The 18259-nt window shown below is 38.9% G+C and overlaps 1 protein-coding gene across 1 annotated transcript; it reads left to right on the top strand.

Annotated features, from left to right (window-relative positions):
- The first annotated feature begins 5390 nt into the window (after positions 1–5390).
- On the top strand, positions 5391–17462 carry LOC121405652 (dual specificity protein phosphatase Mpk3-like). Its single transcript, XM_041596546.1, has 2 exons — positions 5391–5622; positions 16083–17462. The coding sequence occupies exon 2, from the start codon at positions 16096–16098 to the stop codon at positions 17152–17154; it is 1059 nt and encodes a 352-aa protein (XP_041452480.1). The 5' UTR covers positions 5391–5622; positions 16083–16095; the 3' UTR covers positions 17155–17462.
- Positions 17463–18259: the final 797 nt, after the last annotated feature.

Below are 18259 nucleotides of genomic sequence, written 5' to 3' on the forward strand. Positions count from 1 at the left end.
CCAACATATTTTTACAGTGCAGTAATATGCATTTTTTCAGAGCCATCAAAAAAATGAATGATAAGAAATTCAAAGTATTATAACAAATCTGTAAAGAGACTAGTATTCATCCTTGGTTATGAAAATAAGAACTGATATTTAGTATTACAAAATAACATTGTCCTCGACTGTAGAGGCACGTTTCACCTGATGCATGAAACATTATTTAAAAGACCGGATTTTTTTTAATAATATCCTTTCGTAATTAATTTTAATTCCAGGTATGATCACCCCGATCACCGAGAACAATTATATATGCTTCCATGTTATTTTTTTTGATAGCTTGTTTCACACGTTGCGTGAGACATTATGATGTAAGATATGAAACACGGAAATAATGCATTTAATGTAATAATATCCGTTCGTAATCAACTTGATTCACGGTCTCATCACCGAGAACAATATAGACTCTAAGGGTATTTAATACAAAGAACCAATCTTGAAGACATTGCGGCTTTATACCCCAAGTGTTTTCCGATAAACGCATATAATTAACATGATCAGATGATTGAGGTGTATACCAAGAAGTATCTAAAATTATTCTTTTTTTTCCGGCAATTTCGATCTTAGCAAAGCAGATCGATTGATTTCAGTAGTGATAACATTTGTAGGGAAAATCTCTTTTAAATTGCCTTTGACATGTTTGAAGCGTTCCTAAATTTTTATGATAGGGATTTTTCGCTGTGCGACGCAAGGCTGACTCGAGAACACAGAAAAGGTTTCTAAACTGACTGTCAAATGACAATGAATAGCTGGGAGGTCTTTGTCGAAATTTTATTCAATTTATTTGTCAATGACAAAATAAAAAAACAATAAAAACAATCAGCAGATATAAATGCAAACACATAAACTTGCACACACACACACACTCACCCTCACACACACACACAAACACGCACACACAATTGGTGAACCTGAACAGAAGATTCAATATAATAACAAATGTCCAATGCTGAAGCGCGTCTTTGTCAAATTTTGCCAAATTGGAGCCTGTTGCCGTGGTTATCCACGCTATTTTATTCATGAGTCCTCTGTTTTGAATTATAAAACTCCCAAGAATGTTCTTTAATCTTATTGGTCCAAATCGGATCACATGATCTTCAGCGAATTGCACTACTGCATCCAAAATGCACTATCCTGCACTCTGACGTCATACCAAATGCACTATCGTGCACTCTGAAGTCAGAGTGCTGGAGAGTGCGAGATCTGGAATTATCTAGAACTATCTAGATTCTAGATCAAAATAATTAAGCATTCCGGGCAACTGTGCTCGACTCGCCAAATAGATATAACCTAATATGCCAAACTTTATATAAAATAACTTTACTTCTTGGAACTTTCATAGTTAATGCAAAATGCGATTTCTTGAAAAAATCGCGTCGCACCGGATCGCGTAGTGTGAGACAGGCTTAATTCATACAGGAGATCTGCATTAACCATGGGTTAAATCGGTCATTTTAAAAACCATCTTTGTGAATTCGGGCCCTTGAGACTCATGTTAACGGTTTCATAAAGCTCTTCGTAAAGGATTGCGTGACCTTTTTCATCTTTTTTTGCTCTCAATATTCTTTTCATTTTCTTCTTTTTCTTTCCAATTTTGTTCGTTTTTCCCTGTTAAAACCAATACATGCTTTGCCCCTATTGTTAGACAGCACGACCCTGAGCACGATCCGCGCTTTATAACGTTGCCATGGCAACGAGATCGTTGCAATACAGCTTGTGCCACGGCAGTAGCATACTGTCAATAGAATCACTGATTGTTTCCGGTATTAACATGTACATCATTGCCAACCGTGCATGCTAAAGGTACACAAAGGCTGGAAATGGAGAACTTTTTTGTCATAAATTAATTGTTTGGACGGAAATTATTAGTAATTGATTCTTAATTGAATGCCAGTGTCCATCGGCTATAAGACCCGTCATAGAAATGGGATTGCATGTGGAACAGAATGACCGTGAAGTGATACACGATCCCATGTATTCCACTTTCCACGAACATGTGTTTAGAACAACATCTTCAGTAGATAATAACACACAGGCATGAATTAATTTTACTTACAGGGGTGATGACAAGATACATAAAACTGCTCTGAAACATCCGAAAGATAGATATTATACATTCTAACAACAAATTCAGATATATTCAAATTTAAATTCAAATCCAATTTCGATTTCTTTTTCAAATAGGAAAAAATAATAATTAAATTTAACGAGAAGAACATGACAAATGTTAGTTATTCTTCCTTTCTTTCTTCTTCTTCTTTGTCATCTCAATAAGACATATTGCGATGAAACAATGAAATCACTTTTCAGATATGCAAATTGTCAACCTTTGAATTTGCAATTCAATTTCGATTTTTTTTTCTCGAACACGAAACAAAATAAAACAAATGACTAATCACATTAAACGAGAAGAACATTAATTGATTTTTAAAAAATGGTTCTTCTTCTTCTCCTTCTTGTTCTTCATCTTATTCTTCTTCATCTCAATAAGACATATTGCGATGAAACAAATAAATAACTTTTCAGATATGCGAACGGTCAACCTTTGGAAAAAGCAATAGCAAATATTTAAAATGATTCACATCAAGATACTGAAAAAAATATGATTGCTACTGATTTGAGGAATAAAAACAGATTATCGAAGCGATTGAATTCTAAAAAAAAGTTGTGCAAATTTATGGAAAATAAATAGATTAGATATGAAGATAATATCCTTTCATGTTTTTTCAGGGATTAGACAAAATATCAATTTGAGAAATTGATCCGAAAGTTGTTAATGGTTTTGTCAAGTTGACATATTTATATTTTTGTTTTCTATGAATTTATATATTCCATCATACCGTTCTTCCATTTTTGTGTTTTTAAAGAAAATAGAAAAAATAGTCAATCATGATTATGATTGTATAATTCACGGCTACATGTAATAAAGGTTTTCCTTTTAAATCCACTGGGAACTGAAACCATATACAGGAACGCGCGAATATTACGTAATGAGTTACGGCCTTGTGACGTACTTTGATGACATCTTGCATGCCCTGTGACAGATCATGGATTCAGTGTTTCGTCAAAATTAAGAACAAAAAGCTACATAATTAACGCGAAAAAGAAACGAAGTAAAAGAGAGAAAGGAACAATATGCTCATCCACCCCCTCCAACACTCAAACGGTGACACAATATTTGATCCGGCAATTTGCTTCAGGATTGCTGAGCATACACCCGTTCGACGAAAACAGGCAAATGAAACCCATTTTTTCCACTAATTTCCCAGACTTTTGTTGATATTAGCCATATATTTTATATTGTATATATGTTGGACACATACATATTCATCATACTGTATAGTCAGCTGATAAATTACTTTTCTGCGTTCGCTTTACAATTTAAATTAGAATACATTACATATAAGAACAAAGAGCAACTTAAATTTGCAATAATATAATAGTATAAACATGCTAAAATTTAAGGCAGCGTCTAATTTCATCACTATTTTCTGCCAGTAACAACTTAAAGAAATAAAGAACTCAGTGCTTGAATTACGAAATTAGCAATACTTGAGTAGATGCGTTTCATTTTTTTTTTTGGGGGGGGGGGTGGTGCGTTTAATTTCACCAGATGAGCTTGACTGTATTAACACATTTGAATTTTCTAAATATACTTTGGGAACTATTACTCTTTATTCATGCTATTGTTGTTTTGTATGCGGTTTCGATGTCTTGGTACCCCCCCCCAAAAAAAGATAAATAATAATAATAAATAAATAGGGTTAGAGTTGCTACATTTTTTTAGGTTTTACGGTTAGGATAGGGTATAAAGTGTTAAATAAATGATTGAAGTTGGTCATTTCCTTAGTGTCTGGAATTAACAGGGGAGCAAATGTCACCAGAGCAAATGTCAGGCGACTAACTCACATCCAAATCAGTAACGTATTTGGCTTTATAAATTGAGGGGCTAGGGGAGGGGGATATTGCTTTAAATTAAAGGTTCGATGGATAAAGTAAGCGAGCGAAAACTTTGACCTGTTTTAAATGAATTTCAAGTTTGATTCACTCCCCATACATTCCCATTCCATTTTTCCCCTTCTTCCGTGACGTCTTTATCAATTACGTTTACCCATTTATTTATTTATTCAATCTTCTCTTTATTTATTCATTTATCTATTTGCTTATTTCATTATCATTATTTATTTACTTTTTATTTATTTATTATCTTTATTTATCTTTTTTTTTTTGGGGGGGGGGTACCAAGACATCTAAACCGCATACAAAACAACAATAGCATGAATAAAGAGTAATAGTTCCCAAAGTATATAAAATTCAAATGTGTTAATACAGTCAAGCTCATCTGGTGAAATTAAACGCACCACCCCCCCCAAAAAAAAAATGAAACGCATCTAATCAAGTATTGCTAATCTTGTAATTCAAGCAGTTCTTTATTTCTTTAAGTTGTTACTGGCAGAATATAGTGATGAAATTAGATGCTGCCTTAAATTTTAGCATGTTTATACTATTGCAAATTTAAGTTGCTCTATGTTCTTATATGTAATTTATTCTAATTTAAATTGTAAAGCGAACGCAGAAAAGTAATTTATCAGCTGACTATACAGTATGATGAATATGTATGTGTCCAACATATATACAATATAAAATATATGGCTAATATAAAAAAAGTCTGGGAAATTAGTGGAAAAAATGGGTTTCATTTGCCTGTTTTCGTCGCGAACGGGTGTATGCTCACCAACTCCTTGATTCGTCGGATCAATCATTTTAAGTAGTGTATGCACTTTTTTAAATTATGGATACTAGCATGATTGTCAAGATATATTAAATGCACGACGATTTTGCGGGAATGGACATGCAGCAAAATGAAAAAAAATCCCGTTTCTTACTTTCTATAAGATTTTATATCTAACTATTTTTAATTCATTTCCGGTATTATTTCAATACACGCATGAAACAGATAGGTCTTTATGTCACCATTTGAAAACTCTAGTACATTTAATCCCACAAATCAATAATCTCGACGCTGATTTATTGTTTATCCAGCTACCTTGCTTTGCAGACGGTATACTCACGCCAAATCAAATCCGAAAATGTTCCGCGAGAGATAGCAAGGCAGAATCCCCGCGAACCCGAGTTCATTATCATTCCCATTGGGCAAATAAAGCTATGATATTATACACTGCCCATATTGCGAAAGGATAAATAAGTGATATTGCAATATACACACACGCACGCACCCTCCCTATGCACGCACACCCTCTCGATCACTCACTCACTTACACAAACACACACACACGCACGCAAACAGAACACGCACCGGGATCGCCAATGTATTTTTAGCTGTATAATGCTTGCAGCATCACGCTTGCTCTTCACCTGTAGCTATTCATCCATGCTTGTATTTTCACATTGCGAGTTAGAAATCTGTCGACTTAGCTACTTTCAGGTCGCTTCTTGTAGTATAACTCTTTTTTTTTTCTCCGAGACTGGCGCCATTTGTACATCCTGCCTTGAATGACACGCATGTAGAACACGATTTCCAGTTCCAAAGATGGGTCTTTTCTGTGATACATAGAAGCTGTGAGTATGAATAGCTCTTTTCTCCATCTCTTCTCTCATTCACCAGCCATGCTACCACCCCGCGGTGGATGCGGCATTAGCTATGACCGTTGCCATTGCGACCGTCTTCCTCTCGTCATCCCGACATCAATTTACAAGAGGGAGAACACCTACGGTACAATGCATGATATAGAATCTGTTGAAAGTACCAGAGACTGTCGTTTTGTAAGGTTGTTCGATGATAAACATGATAAAAGACGAAATACATTTAAAAGGTTCTGCTCTTAAAAAATATTATTATTGCATTGGGTCAATGTCGCATAAAAAATGTGTGTGTGATGGTGTGTGGGGTGTGTGGGGGGGTTTCAATATATTACATTGTGAAGGAAATTTGTAAAAGAAGAGAGAGAGGGGAGGGAGGCGGAACATAAAAAACGACAGAGGGACTGGGGAAAGGGAGAGAGGGAGAGACTGAAAGGGTGGGGGCGAACAAAATAAATCGTTACTCCTTTTAGATCGAAGTTGATTTCCTGGCGACTTCCAAGTACTCGAGTGGGATGTCATTCTGTAAAAAAACTTTCATTTCCGTTGATTTCTAATTATGTGAATCATTATTTTTAAAACATGTTTCCAATAAATGCCAGTTGTGTTTGCGACTAAAATCAACATAAATGGATTGTTTGATTAAATTGGTAATGAGGAAATATTTATGAGAAGCATAATTTGACAAAGGCCTAAATATTTATCCTTTTTATCATAATGAGTCAGTGAATCATTGGTGGGTCCGGGGGGGGGGGCGGTTGGCACATCCGGCCCCATGCCCCCACCCTTTTAGAGGAATGATCAAAATTTGTAATGTAAATATGCCTTTTTAACACACGTGTGCCCCCCCCCCTTTGAAAGCGAGGACTTTTTTTATTTTGCTTGTCAAATTTTCCTCAGGTAAAATTTGCCACCCCCCTTTTGAAAATCCTGGATCCGCCCCAGATGTATAGTATGTATAAGACTGGCATAATATATCTTTTTTTATTTTGCCATTAATATACATTAATGGTGTTTTGTCACTGTTTGTCATATCTCAACAACCTTTCTTCTCTTTCTTCTCCTCCTCCCTCCGTCTTCTTTTACCACTTCGCTGTCTTTTTTATCGGTCTTCCTTTTCTTTTCTTCTCTTTATTTTTGTCTATGAATATTGACTTCAATAGGTTGGTTAGACGAGTGTATCCGTCCTCATCACCATAACAGCTAGTTAGTCAAATCTTATTAGATCGATTCGAAAGCGTGCATAAACAGGATAAAAGAAACGAAACAAATTACGACTTTAATAGAGAAAGAAATAGGATAAGGAGTGAGAGAGTGGGAGAGAAAGGTATAGAGGATGCTGGCGTGAAAATTTGACTAAAAAAGGAAAGAAACTTTACATCGAATGCTTGAATTCGTGTCGATGATTAATCATGGCTAATCGAATATTACGAAACTTGATTGAATGCCTACTGGATGACAGAGACTCATGAATATATTAAGGTTCCAGTCAAATCAACGAAACCCAGTCACAATCGATCAATGTGACGCCATTCGAAATAGCACAAGGTCTTTGATCGATCTGGGACAAGCAACATTAGTTCGACATTAATGTAGAAGACGAAGGAACCTCCACAGACAACCAAGAACCCTTTTTTTACACTCTTTTCCCCTTCTGTTTTCTTTCCTCTCCTTTTCTCTTCTGCTTTTTTCCCCGCCCCCTTTGCATGGCACCAACCATGTGTCATATTTCACGTCTACCGTCTCATCTAATGAAATTCATTGTTTTGAATGCGCCCCATCAACAATAAAGGGCTGAGAATCATTGATTAAGATCCGGTCCCAGTGTACTTACGGATGCAAAGAGGATGCAAAGACGTTTAAAAAAATATGTTGCCATCCGTTGGAAAACGCTGCGCATCCACTGTGTTCTCAACACGTATTCATACTCTCTACCCATCGAGCATCTCTTCTCTGTGATTTTCGCCAATTTGGTCAATTTCTGGAGCGGGTGAAAACGAATGGAGCCACCCCAAAAGTTTGCCCGTCCGTTCGTACCTTATAATATAGTTTTGTATCCATCGGCCGATGGGACCGAGCCTCAAGGCCGGTCCCACTGGCCGACGGACACAAAACGTATTCATAACGGATACAGCAGGTAAGCAAAAGTTCGGAGTGGCTCAAGCCGTTTTCATCCGCTCCAGACAATGAACAAAATAGGCGAACAATGAAATCACAGTGGACGGATGCTCAATGGACATAGAGCGTATGAAACACGTATGCAAAGAGTATACAACACAACGGATACATAACTTTTTCTAACGGATGGCAAGATTATTTTCCGATTTGCATCCTCTCTGCATCCGTAAGTGCAGTGGGACAGGGCCTTTGGCTTAATGATATCGTTTACTCCAAACTACATATTCGCATTCGCCCCAGTTCCTCTAAAACAAAGGAATAACATCAAGACAACCAAACCGACAGATGGTCCGTCATTGGTAATGATGTAATATCTTTCATCGGTTCGGAGTCGGTTCTATTCGTGTGACTGTAACCGAAATCGACTCCAAACCGACCGATGGTCCATCATTGGTAATGACGTAATGTCTGTCATCGGTTCGGAGTCGGTTTCCTTTGTGGCTGTAACCGAAGTCGACTCCAAAACGACCGAAGGTCCGTCATTGGTAATGACGTGATATTTTTTCCTCGGTTCGGAGTCGGTTCCGTTGGTGCGACTGTGTAACCGAAATCGACTCCGAACCGGTCGATGGTCCGTCATTGGAAATAACGTAATAGCTTTCATCGGATCATCATAATCGGTTCCTGATTATATACACTGGCACCACGAAACCGAAGAAACTCATTCATGAGGTAATACTAGTCTGAAAGTACAGACTCATATTTAATTAAGACACACTTTAATCAAATATACCTTGTCTAGAGTAAAGACTAGATGCCAATGGATGTGTCTATGTCAAATGAGAGCCAGCCACACAGTATAGTACATAGCGAATGTAGTCTCGGTACTTCAGACTCTGCATTATGCACTATGCGAATTGCGATAACAAAGGGTCTGTGCGTGCAGACTAAGGTATAACCGCAGTCACACCAACGATACCGACTGATAATAAGGCATTCAAAATAACACTATATCTTTGATCGGTCTAGAGCCGGTTTTTTGAAGTGTGACTGTGGCATGAATAGAAGAAGAAAATATGATACATCTCTGCTGTCACTGCTTATTAAAGGATTATTGAAATGTATGATTAGCATTCGCAGAGCAGAAGACGGGTAATTATTATATTTAATATCAAACCTAAAGCCTAAGGCAAACAGAAGTACGTCAGAGAGAGAGAGAGGGGGGGGGGGTGGATAGACAGAGAAAGAGAGAGAGGGGGAGAGATAGGGAGAGAAAGGTCAACGGTAGCAATGGGAAATTCATTTTCATGTTTTAACGTGAACTCAAACATACTTAAATAAATAAGTAATGATATGATGAATCATTCATAAATCGCGATTAAATGAAATAGATAGCTAAAATCAAAGGAGAATGCAAAAAAGAGATAATAGAATAATAAATTGGAGAAGAAGAAAAGGTGTGAGAAGAAAAGGGAAAATATTTGGGGGTATTTTTAAGTAGGGTTTTCTCATTTTCTTAAGGGAGTAAAGCATGAAAAGAAACGCTGAAACGATCTACGGTAATTGCGACAAAATACTATTAGAGTTTTTTTAAATCCCCTTTATCAGTTTCAAAAGACACTATACCAAAACTGAAATCGTAATCACCAAATTAGCGTAATGCAATTAACTGTCTTTTACATGGCTGTACGTAGCGGGGGCAGGTGTAGTTGCCCCGCCCCAAGAAATTTTGAAAAAAAAAAGTTGTGTACAAAATCCTTCAATTTCACTAAACATGCTTAAGAAAATGCAAAAGTGCCCCATGGCAAGCTCGGTCGATTCACTCCCTCGCATTTAAGTTTTTTTTTTCGAAAATTTGTACGCGTATTGTCCTCCGGCCATGGTCTTTCACATCCAAGACCATAATTCCCCTTTAGAATTTCAGATATCAGGGGCCCGTTGCAGAAAGAGTTGCAATCAATCGCAACTCTAAAAAATCACGCGTAACTTGATATTCAACCAATCAACAGCGCGCTTTTGGGACTTGCGATTGATTTTTTGACTTGCGTTTAAACGCAACTCTTTCTGCGACAGGCCCCAAATAATGCTTCCATGACCAGTCAGCATTATTGTTGCATGCGCGTTTTGTCCAAAATACTTTCCATGAGCATGATGTCTCAATCAGTGGCATTCTTTTACAATTCTATTTGCTTTACATCCCAAAACCATCAATTCAATTTATTTTTTTATTCTCAAACATGATACAAATAAATACAAGATCAGTTCAATTGAAATGAATGAATTCATTTGAATTCAATTTAAATTTAATCGTGTAGGGGGCCCAGATAACAGCATGGATCATACCCCATATTATAATTAACATCTCCTTCACAATATATGCATTAGCTTTAAATTTGTAAATACTAGAGAATTATATGCATACGAGAAAACGGTATAGTTACATGTACATAATAATTACGGTACATATCTGGATGAATGGTGATTCCGTAATGTGACTGGCGCAGATTTCCAGTTGATCTCGTAAGCAAGACTTAGGCACGCGATGTCTCCTAATTATACATCATAAATCATCCTCAATGCCTTTGTATCTCTTTTCGTTTCATTTATTACTTATAAGGTTTCTTACGTTACTGAACACGTTTCATTGGTTCTAGGACAATTACCCCGGACAATTACCCCCCCCCCCGGACAACTATCCCCCGGACAAGTACCCCCGAGGACAATTACCCCCGAGGACAATAACCTCCCGGACAATTACCCCGGACAACTACCCCCCGGACAATTACCCCCGGACAACTACCCCCGGACAATTACCCCCGGACAATTACCCCCGGACAACTGCGAGCGCAAATCGTGAGACGAAAGTTTTGGTAAATTGTCATAAAAAGGGGGGGGGGGTTAGTAGTTTGTTATATAATTTGGCAAATCAAATAATGCGAGCGAATAGCGCAAGCTGCAAGTTATATTCACACCATAAAATGGACATTAAACAGAGCACTTACAAAATCAGTTTGTAAATCAAACAAAGTAATGAATAATGTCCGAGGTGAAATATGCTTTGTATATCGACTTAAAAACTTGATATTTTAAGCTACATATCAGCCTATTTAGCAAGATATGTATCTCATCGAACAGGCTATGCGAAAAATTTAATATAGTGACATGAAATATATTTTTAAATCATTTTCCAAGTCTTTCCCTGACCTTTTTTCCACTCGTCTCCCTCCTCTTATTTTACCTCTTCTTTTTCCTCGTTTCTTTCCCCTTCTTTTTCTTTTTTCCCCATTCTTTGCTCTGCCAATAGGAGGGGGCGGGCCCCTCGCCCCCCCTCCTGGATCTGCCTATGGATGGAGCTCACTGACCGACTGACGTATGACTCTGTGCGCTCCTTATGTCTAGGGGTTATTGTCCGGGGGGGGGGGTAATTGTTCCAGATGGTAATTGACCTCGGCAGTAATTGTCAGGGGGTAATTGTCCGGGGAGGTAGTTGTCCGGGGGGGGGGTTAATTGTCCGGGGGTAATTGTCTGGGGGGGTTATTGTCCGGGGGGTATATAGTTGTTCCAGATGGTAATTGACCTCGGCAGTAATTGTCAGGGGGGTAATTGTCCGGGGGTAGTTGTCCGGGGGTTAATTGTCCGGGGGTAGTTGTCCGGGGGTAATTGTCTGGGGGGTAGTTGTCCGGGGGGTTATTGTCCGGGGGGTAGTTGTCCGGGGGGTAAATGTCCTCGGGAGGTAATTGTCCTCACGGGGTAATTGTCCGGGGGTCGGGGGGTAATTGTCCGGCGGTAGTTTTCCGGGGGTAATTTTCCGGGGTTAGTTGTCCTGATCCCAGTTTCATTCATGACGATGATATGGTTTTATTAGGGCTGTGTAATTGATGGAATCAAAGAGCCCACAAAATACAGGCCCTGCAATGAGACCTTCAGTACGTCTCATCGGGGATGAGCATTGATCAGGAAGAGGTTCCAAGGTATCCCCAAGGCTTAAGCATCCCTCGAAGAATTGTAAGAGGGGTATACCTCGGTCACATATGACCTACGGCGGCCGTACGGGGAGTCGAAAACAACCGTTTTATTCATTTTTGTTCAAACCACCTATAAGTAGATGGTACAACAAATCGTCGTACGCACCACGAACCGTCCTCCCTGGAATAGATACAGTGCGCTATCGCGCCTCGCGATTTCACCACGAACCGTCCGCTCTGTTACGATGCCCACTGTAGCGTAAATAGTTCACTTCAAGAAAATATAAATATACGGGATGGAACTTTGGAACCTGAACTTTCAAACGAAGACGCCGGTAAATAATTTACTCTCCTTGTAGGTGCACTTATTGCTGGTTTTGAAAAAAAACTTTTCTTTAAATGCGTTTTCTGCAAAACTAACTTTCGCATTGACATGATTGAAGTGCACAGAGAGGACGGTCCGTGATGCGTGCGACGAAATGTTAAAACCGCTGTTTCCGACTCGCCGTACGGCCGCCGTAGAGCAAATGTGACCAAGGTATCAGAAAAGCAGAGATAGGTCACGGTGACGGCTGTTTTATTCTGGGTCTGCGGTACGACTGGTACGATATAAGTCTACACTCTTTTAATATCCGCTGCGGCTATTCTGCTATAAACACCTTCATGATGAAACAATAGCGTGTTTTAGCATCAACTACGCATGTCCGCTTTCTGCAACGTTGAGAATCTATTGAAAATGCCCGTCAAATCACAATGGACAGATTATAGGCCATTGTCAACAGTTGGTGGATCGGGACACCACATCGTCTTAAGATTCGGACCGGACAACAATTGCAAATATGTCGTTAGTGGCAGAGTCTAGGACGATACTGCTGTTATGTTTCACCGATTGCTTTGTTATGAATGGCTTTTGACGACATATTCTCTGCCTAATAGAAAGTGTCTGTGAAGAGATTGCTAAAATGCCCTACAAATTTACTTTCCAGAACGACGAAAACGTTATATTATACATATTTATTTCTAAATCTCAAAGGGTTGAAATTCAAGTTCTGCGATTTTTTTCAGGAATCAAACTTAATGGAAAAAAATTGGCCCCTAACTGTAGTCCGCCTGGACTTATTTTGAATGTAGGTGTATTTTATGTTGCAATAAAAGTTCCATATCCACGTTCATGGTTCTGCAGTTGGCGGCAAATTTTTCCCCATTAAAGACAACGTAAAAAAAATCGCATCTGACATCCACGACCCGAGTGATTACGAACGCGCACGCGACCCGAGTGAATAGTATAAGCCAACACAAAGTCTGATACAAAGACAATAGGTGATTCCATGGTACGTTAGTGGCATTGTTAAGATCGTATTTATGTAAAAAAAATACTTCATCGATATGTATAGAGAAGAGGTATATCAATAACTAGGAAACCAGCATTTTCAATCAAATCCCATATTGCATTTCATATGGGACGGCAAGCGGAAACTGGTCTGTTAGTTACTGACGCAAGATTACATGGAAATGGCGATGGTGAATTAGAGAAATATGTCTCCAACTCGTAAGGATTATGTGGATCATGTAAAAATACACCTAGGTTCTTGCGGAGAGATGTGCAAAATGTTAAACAGTAATACTTCAGTCACATTATTTTGATATACGGCAGCCGTACGGCAAGTCCAAAATAACCGTTTTAACTTTTTTTTGTAATAGCTACAAGTAGGCGGTTTGAATAAAAATGAATAAAACGGCAGTTTTTTTGTGTAGTGGCAAAGTATTGAAGACATGTTGGCAACGGTTACCGACGTTACGTAACTGATGCTACCCTGTCAAACGTATTCTTAAAGAAATCAGTAATAGTCGAATTTTGGAAATTATACCGAAATATCGTGAGAATATGGTTCTGTTTGGTACCGTCCATCGGAGAGTTGGGGGTTCGAATCCCAGCCAGTGCGTTTTTTTCATCGACATTGCGCACTCAACCCCAGAGAGGTATGTTAGGGACACATGACCGAATCAGCGGTTACAATGCTTCGGAAAGATAGATACATCCAGTTTGCCTCGGAAGTGATAATTCGCCTGTCACCAACGGTGATTATTTGATTAAGCCAGTTCGTAGTTCCTTTCTGCGCATGATCAAAAGATTCTACGCACGATCAGAGGAAGGTAATTTGTACTAAAGTGACATGGTGGTTTAAAATCTAATGAGATAAGCACCAACCTTGATGTCTTGATAATTCATATATTCTTTTGAATTGTGGTTTTAATTAACATCCACAAAAAACAACAATGCGTCCACGAACGACTGGTATTTCACAGTTTGTCAAGTACATTGTGCAACATGCTATGATATCCTTTCAAAATAGGAATGCACCAAATACCTTCATAAAGTGTTCACTGGCATGACTGGTGTGCTATTCTCGTCACCTGGTCTATTAAATTTATTCATCCTGCTATGTAAGGCAAGCTTACGTAATATCTTGCTTTGAAATCTGCCTATCATAATGAAAGAAATGAAAGGTCATTTTGACCAAAATTGTCCATGAAGTAACTACGAACTGGTTTATTATCATACACAGTTCTTCTTCTTCTGGAAATAGTACAGTCCACCGTCTGGTGTATTATCGTACTGTTCTTTCATTGTTTTCCATAAGTTTGCACGCATTTACGATTCACTTCTCATTAGAAACCACAATTTGGATGATAATAGGTAAATCAATCTTCTATCGTTTGGGAGGATGTCCAGATTACTGCCAACATCATGTGACTGTGGTTTTGTAAATTCATCCATATATAGGAAAATCCTATCATTATTTTCCTTTCTTTAACTGTCACATGATCATGATGATAAAAGATGGCGCCGCGTTGGGTTCAATGATGGAAAATAGTTGAATAATTCAGAATAATGCTCCCGTCTTAGATGCGTATTATACGAGAGTTGTAGCAAGTAACCCAACAACGAATTGAAGACATTATTCCTGCGTCAGCGTTGCCATGGTTACCTGTAAGCTATAAGTACGAATCATGGCTCGATGTTTGTTAGCCGATTAGTGGTGCTTGTTAGTGCTGGATAAGAAACCGTATGATATGCATGAAGCCGCCATATGGCTCGTGCCATGTGATATGACTAATTATGGTCTACCCTTCGTTTAAATGCCATTATGGCCTAGATATTCAGTAATTTTCAATATTTGTGTTCATATGAAAACAGTTATTACCTGAATATTTTGCCCTGTAATGCAATAGCTTGCGCTGGTGATGAAAGGGGGAAAGATAAGAAATAATAAAACTACGCAACAGTTGATGCTGCCAGGACGCAGAAGTCCAAACAATATGACGAAGGGCAAGGTTACGCGGAATTTTTCATGTAATGAGCAATTATTTTCTCACAAGCTCACATATTAAAAAATATATGCAATTTGGTAATAGTACGTGGCCTTTTTAAAATGTTAGCGGAACGTTTGCGGATTCTACTATACTCTAAAAACAAATCAGTCAAAAATGACTAGTTAATAGGGTCAGCTGGGAGCAACTGTTATTCTAGTCATATTTGACTATTTTAGTCGTATTTTACTAGAACATAGTTATTTCTGACTAGAATATACGTCAGAAATGTGGTTATCAGTGATTGTCATATCAGTTGCACCCAGCTGACTACTGGTCTAGTCAACTTGACTGATTTGTTTTAAGAGTGTATCATACTCGTAACATCATTCGTTTCGAGAATGTTATCAATGATATTCACATCAATAATTCCTCTCGAGAATCCGATTAAGACCCCACCCATCCCATTCTCTGTCTATATGTCTCCCTTTCTCTTTCTTTCCCTCGTATTCCTATCTTCAATTTCAGTTTCTTCACTTTGTGTGTCTTTATCTAGTATCTATCTCATTTGCGCTTTCACCCCCATAAACTTTTGTATCCTTCACCCCCTCCTCTCTCTCCTCTCTCACTCTATCTTGTTTCATAATATTGAAAGCATTGTGATTCGTGGGCGTCACTATTGTCAACACCTGATGTGAGTCAGGATAATTTCGTTGAGATGTGTCAGCTACTGCGTTCATTTATTTTGCATCTGCTGTGTGTATTTGATTACCGAACGTGAATGTCATTCCAAAAGAATACAATATTCCAAACGTAAGTGACATTTTCCGACTAAGAGTTTCCGACAGCATCGAGTAAAAAGAGAAAATACGTCCTAAAATACATGTAATAATTCACGAAGCATATATAAAGAAACAAAACAAAATTTTCAAATTATAGATTTTTTTTAAATCATCAACCTCTTCCACCTCTTCACCATCTGATAAAGTCTCTTCCTCTGCATAATGTCTTTATTCTAACCGTCGATTTCTTTCTTTTTATCAGATCACGATGAACGATGAACAATAGACCCTCTGATTTTCCTCGGTTCCGAAGACGATCACAAGCAGGACACGGATTGCATCGCTTTCGTGTTGGTGATTCCAGTGCCCTCGAACACCAAGACACAACCAACATCAGGAACGACGACCCTCCCACCTTAGGATCCGCTTCTTGTCCGAATCTCTTACACGTGCAAGACCGAGGAAAGTCTCCAGTAATGCATAACAGGCTGCACCTTTCTGTGTCTCTTAGCGATGAACAGCAATCCTCACAAGCAGAGTTTTACAGCCGTTACGGTCAGGCGCAGAGGGCGTCCCCCACGCTGTCAGACAAGGGAATTGTTAGCCCCGTGATGATCCACTTCACTACGCGCAGAATGCGAAAGACCTCGTCTACCTCAAGTTGCAGGTCGCTGTCCGAAAACGACAACATTTCGTGCGATGGAGAGGAGGTGGACCCGAGCAAAGTCATTCCTGAAATCAAAATAGATAAAACCCTCTACAAGGACCAAAACGTGACGCAGATCCTTGACTTCCTCTACATGGGTGACCTTGAAGCAGCTAATCGAGAGCCTCTGCTGTGTCGTCTGAACATAGAATACATCGTAGACTTGAGTAACCTATCCGGTGACCAAGTGAAGAGGACTATTCGCCTCAAGGACTGTCCTTGTCTATGTGCCTCGACCATGAAGCACACCCGCATTCGCCTCAACCTTCATTTGGATGAATCCGTCGGAGATGGCATTGGCCACTATTTCGATGAAATCAATAGGTTCATAGAGGGTGCTCGTAAATCAAACCGCAAAGTGCTGATCTATTGCGTAACTGGACTCATCCTCGCTCCTACTATCACCACTCAATACATGATCCAGGGTATGGGAATGACCCTCAAGCAGGCGCATGGTCATCTCACCAAGATCAAACCGGAAGTGACTTTCCGAGAAGGATTTCAGAGGGCGCTTATCAGACTGGAACAAAAGCTAAGGCCAAAGGCTGCATTGCCAGGTGTCTTTGACAGAATCGGTAGGAGGGATGCGCAGCAACTCCATGCGCATACTCAACAAGCTTGGATGTGACCTTGCCTTGGTAGTTTCTGTTGAAAGTATAAAGTTGATTTAAGCTTGAGCATTGCGAGGTTGCTCATAGGATCTAAATACGCAACCTACTTATGTCTTGTGTACTGAAGAAGGCCCTCTCGCGATTGTGCTTCTCTTTTGTAAAGACCAACTTGTTCAGTTGATCGAAGTTTGAATCAGGGTCTGTGCCAGGTTCCATGATATTTGTTCTGGCGACAATTGCTTTTGCAAATGGAATGGCAAACTTTAACCTTGGATTTAACACTATACCCTATCCTAAACCTAACGTAAAACCCTATTGCAACCCCAACCCTTACCCTGTATCTTAGACGAAATAAAACCCGGAGCAATTGTCGTGTCACCCTGTGGGTTGGACTTGTTGTTTTATCCAAATGTTACTAGAGAAATAGTCAGCCAGATACCTCTACTTTCAGTCAATATAAACCAAGGAAAATCAGTCAGAAATATTTACCAAACACTCTTTAGAACCGGATTATTTTTTTGTTCATGCTGTGAGGCTACTAGAACATGTAGAAGATGACATGCGCATTCATATTCCTCATATCAAAAGTGATCACAGTGTACTTCTAGTCCCCATGTTTACACGGCAAATATCCCATCCACTTTGGCAAACTGATTTTTAAAGTAATTGCATTGATATTCGGGACATTACTTTGTTCCCGAATATGCCTGCATACTGGCAGAATTCCAAATAGTTTGCCTTAGAGGCAGATGTGAAGTCGCCCGATGAGAACAGATAAGACGGATTCGTTTCAACAACCTATGGCAACAGAAAGAAAGGTATGCTAAATCATAGTTATTTGGACCAACATGACTGATGAACAAATATTTTTTTTTTCAAATGAACAAATATTTATAAATTCGATTTATGCAAATTCACGTGATTAAATTGTCTCAAGAAACATAGGGGGTGTTGCAAGAAACTATGTGCGGTCAATCGCAAATATTCTGATGCAAATTTACAGTTGATTGATCACTTTTAACAGTTTAGGAATTAATTGCACGGCATATGATTAACGAAGATAGACTTGCAATTGATCGCAAGTTTCTTGCAACGCCCCATTAGAGTGTGTCAATTATAAAA

Source organism: Lytechinus variegatus, chromosome 19 (assembly GCF_018143015.1).
Source record: "Lytechinus variegatus isolate NC3 chromosome 19, Lvar_3.0, whole genome shotgun sequence".
Taxonomy (NCBI): Eukaryota; Metazoa; Echinodermata; class Echinoidea; order Temnopleuroida; family Toxopneustidae; genus Lytechinus; species Lytechinus variegatus.

Bases quoted from the DNA above. Each gene is read 5' to 3' on its own strand.
- LOC121405652 (XM_041596546.1), top strand. From the start codon at position 16,096: ATGAACAATAGACCCTCTGATTTTCCTCGGTTCCGAAGACGATCACAA.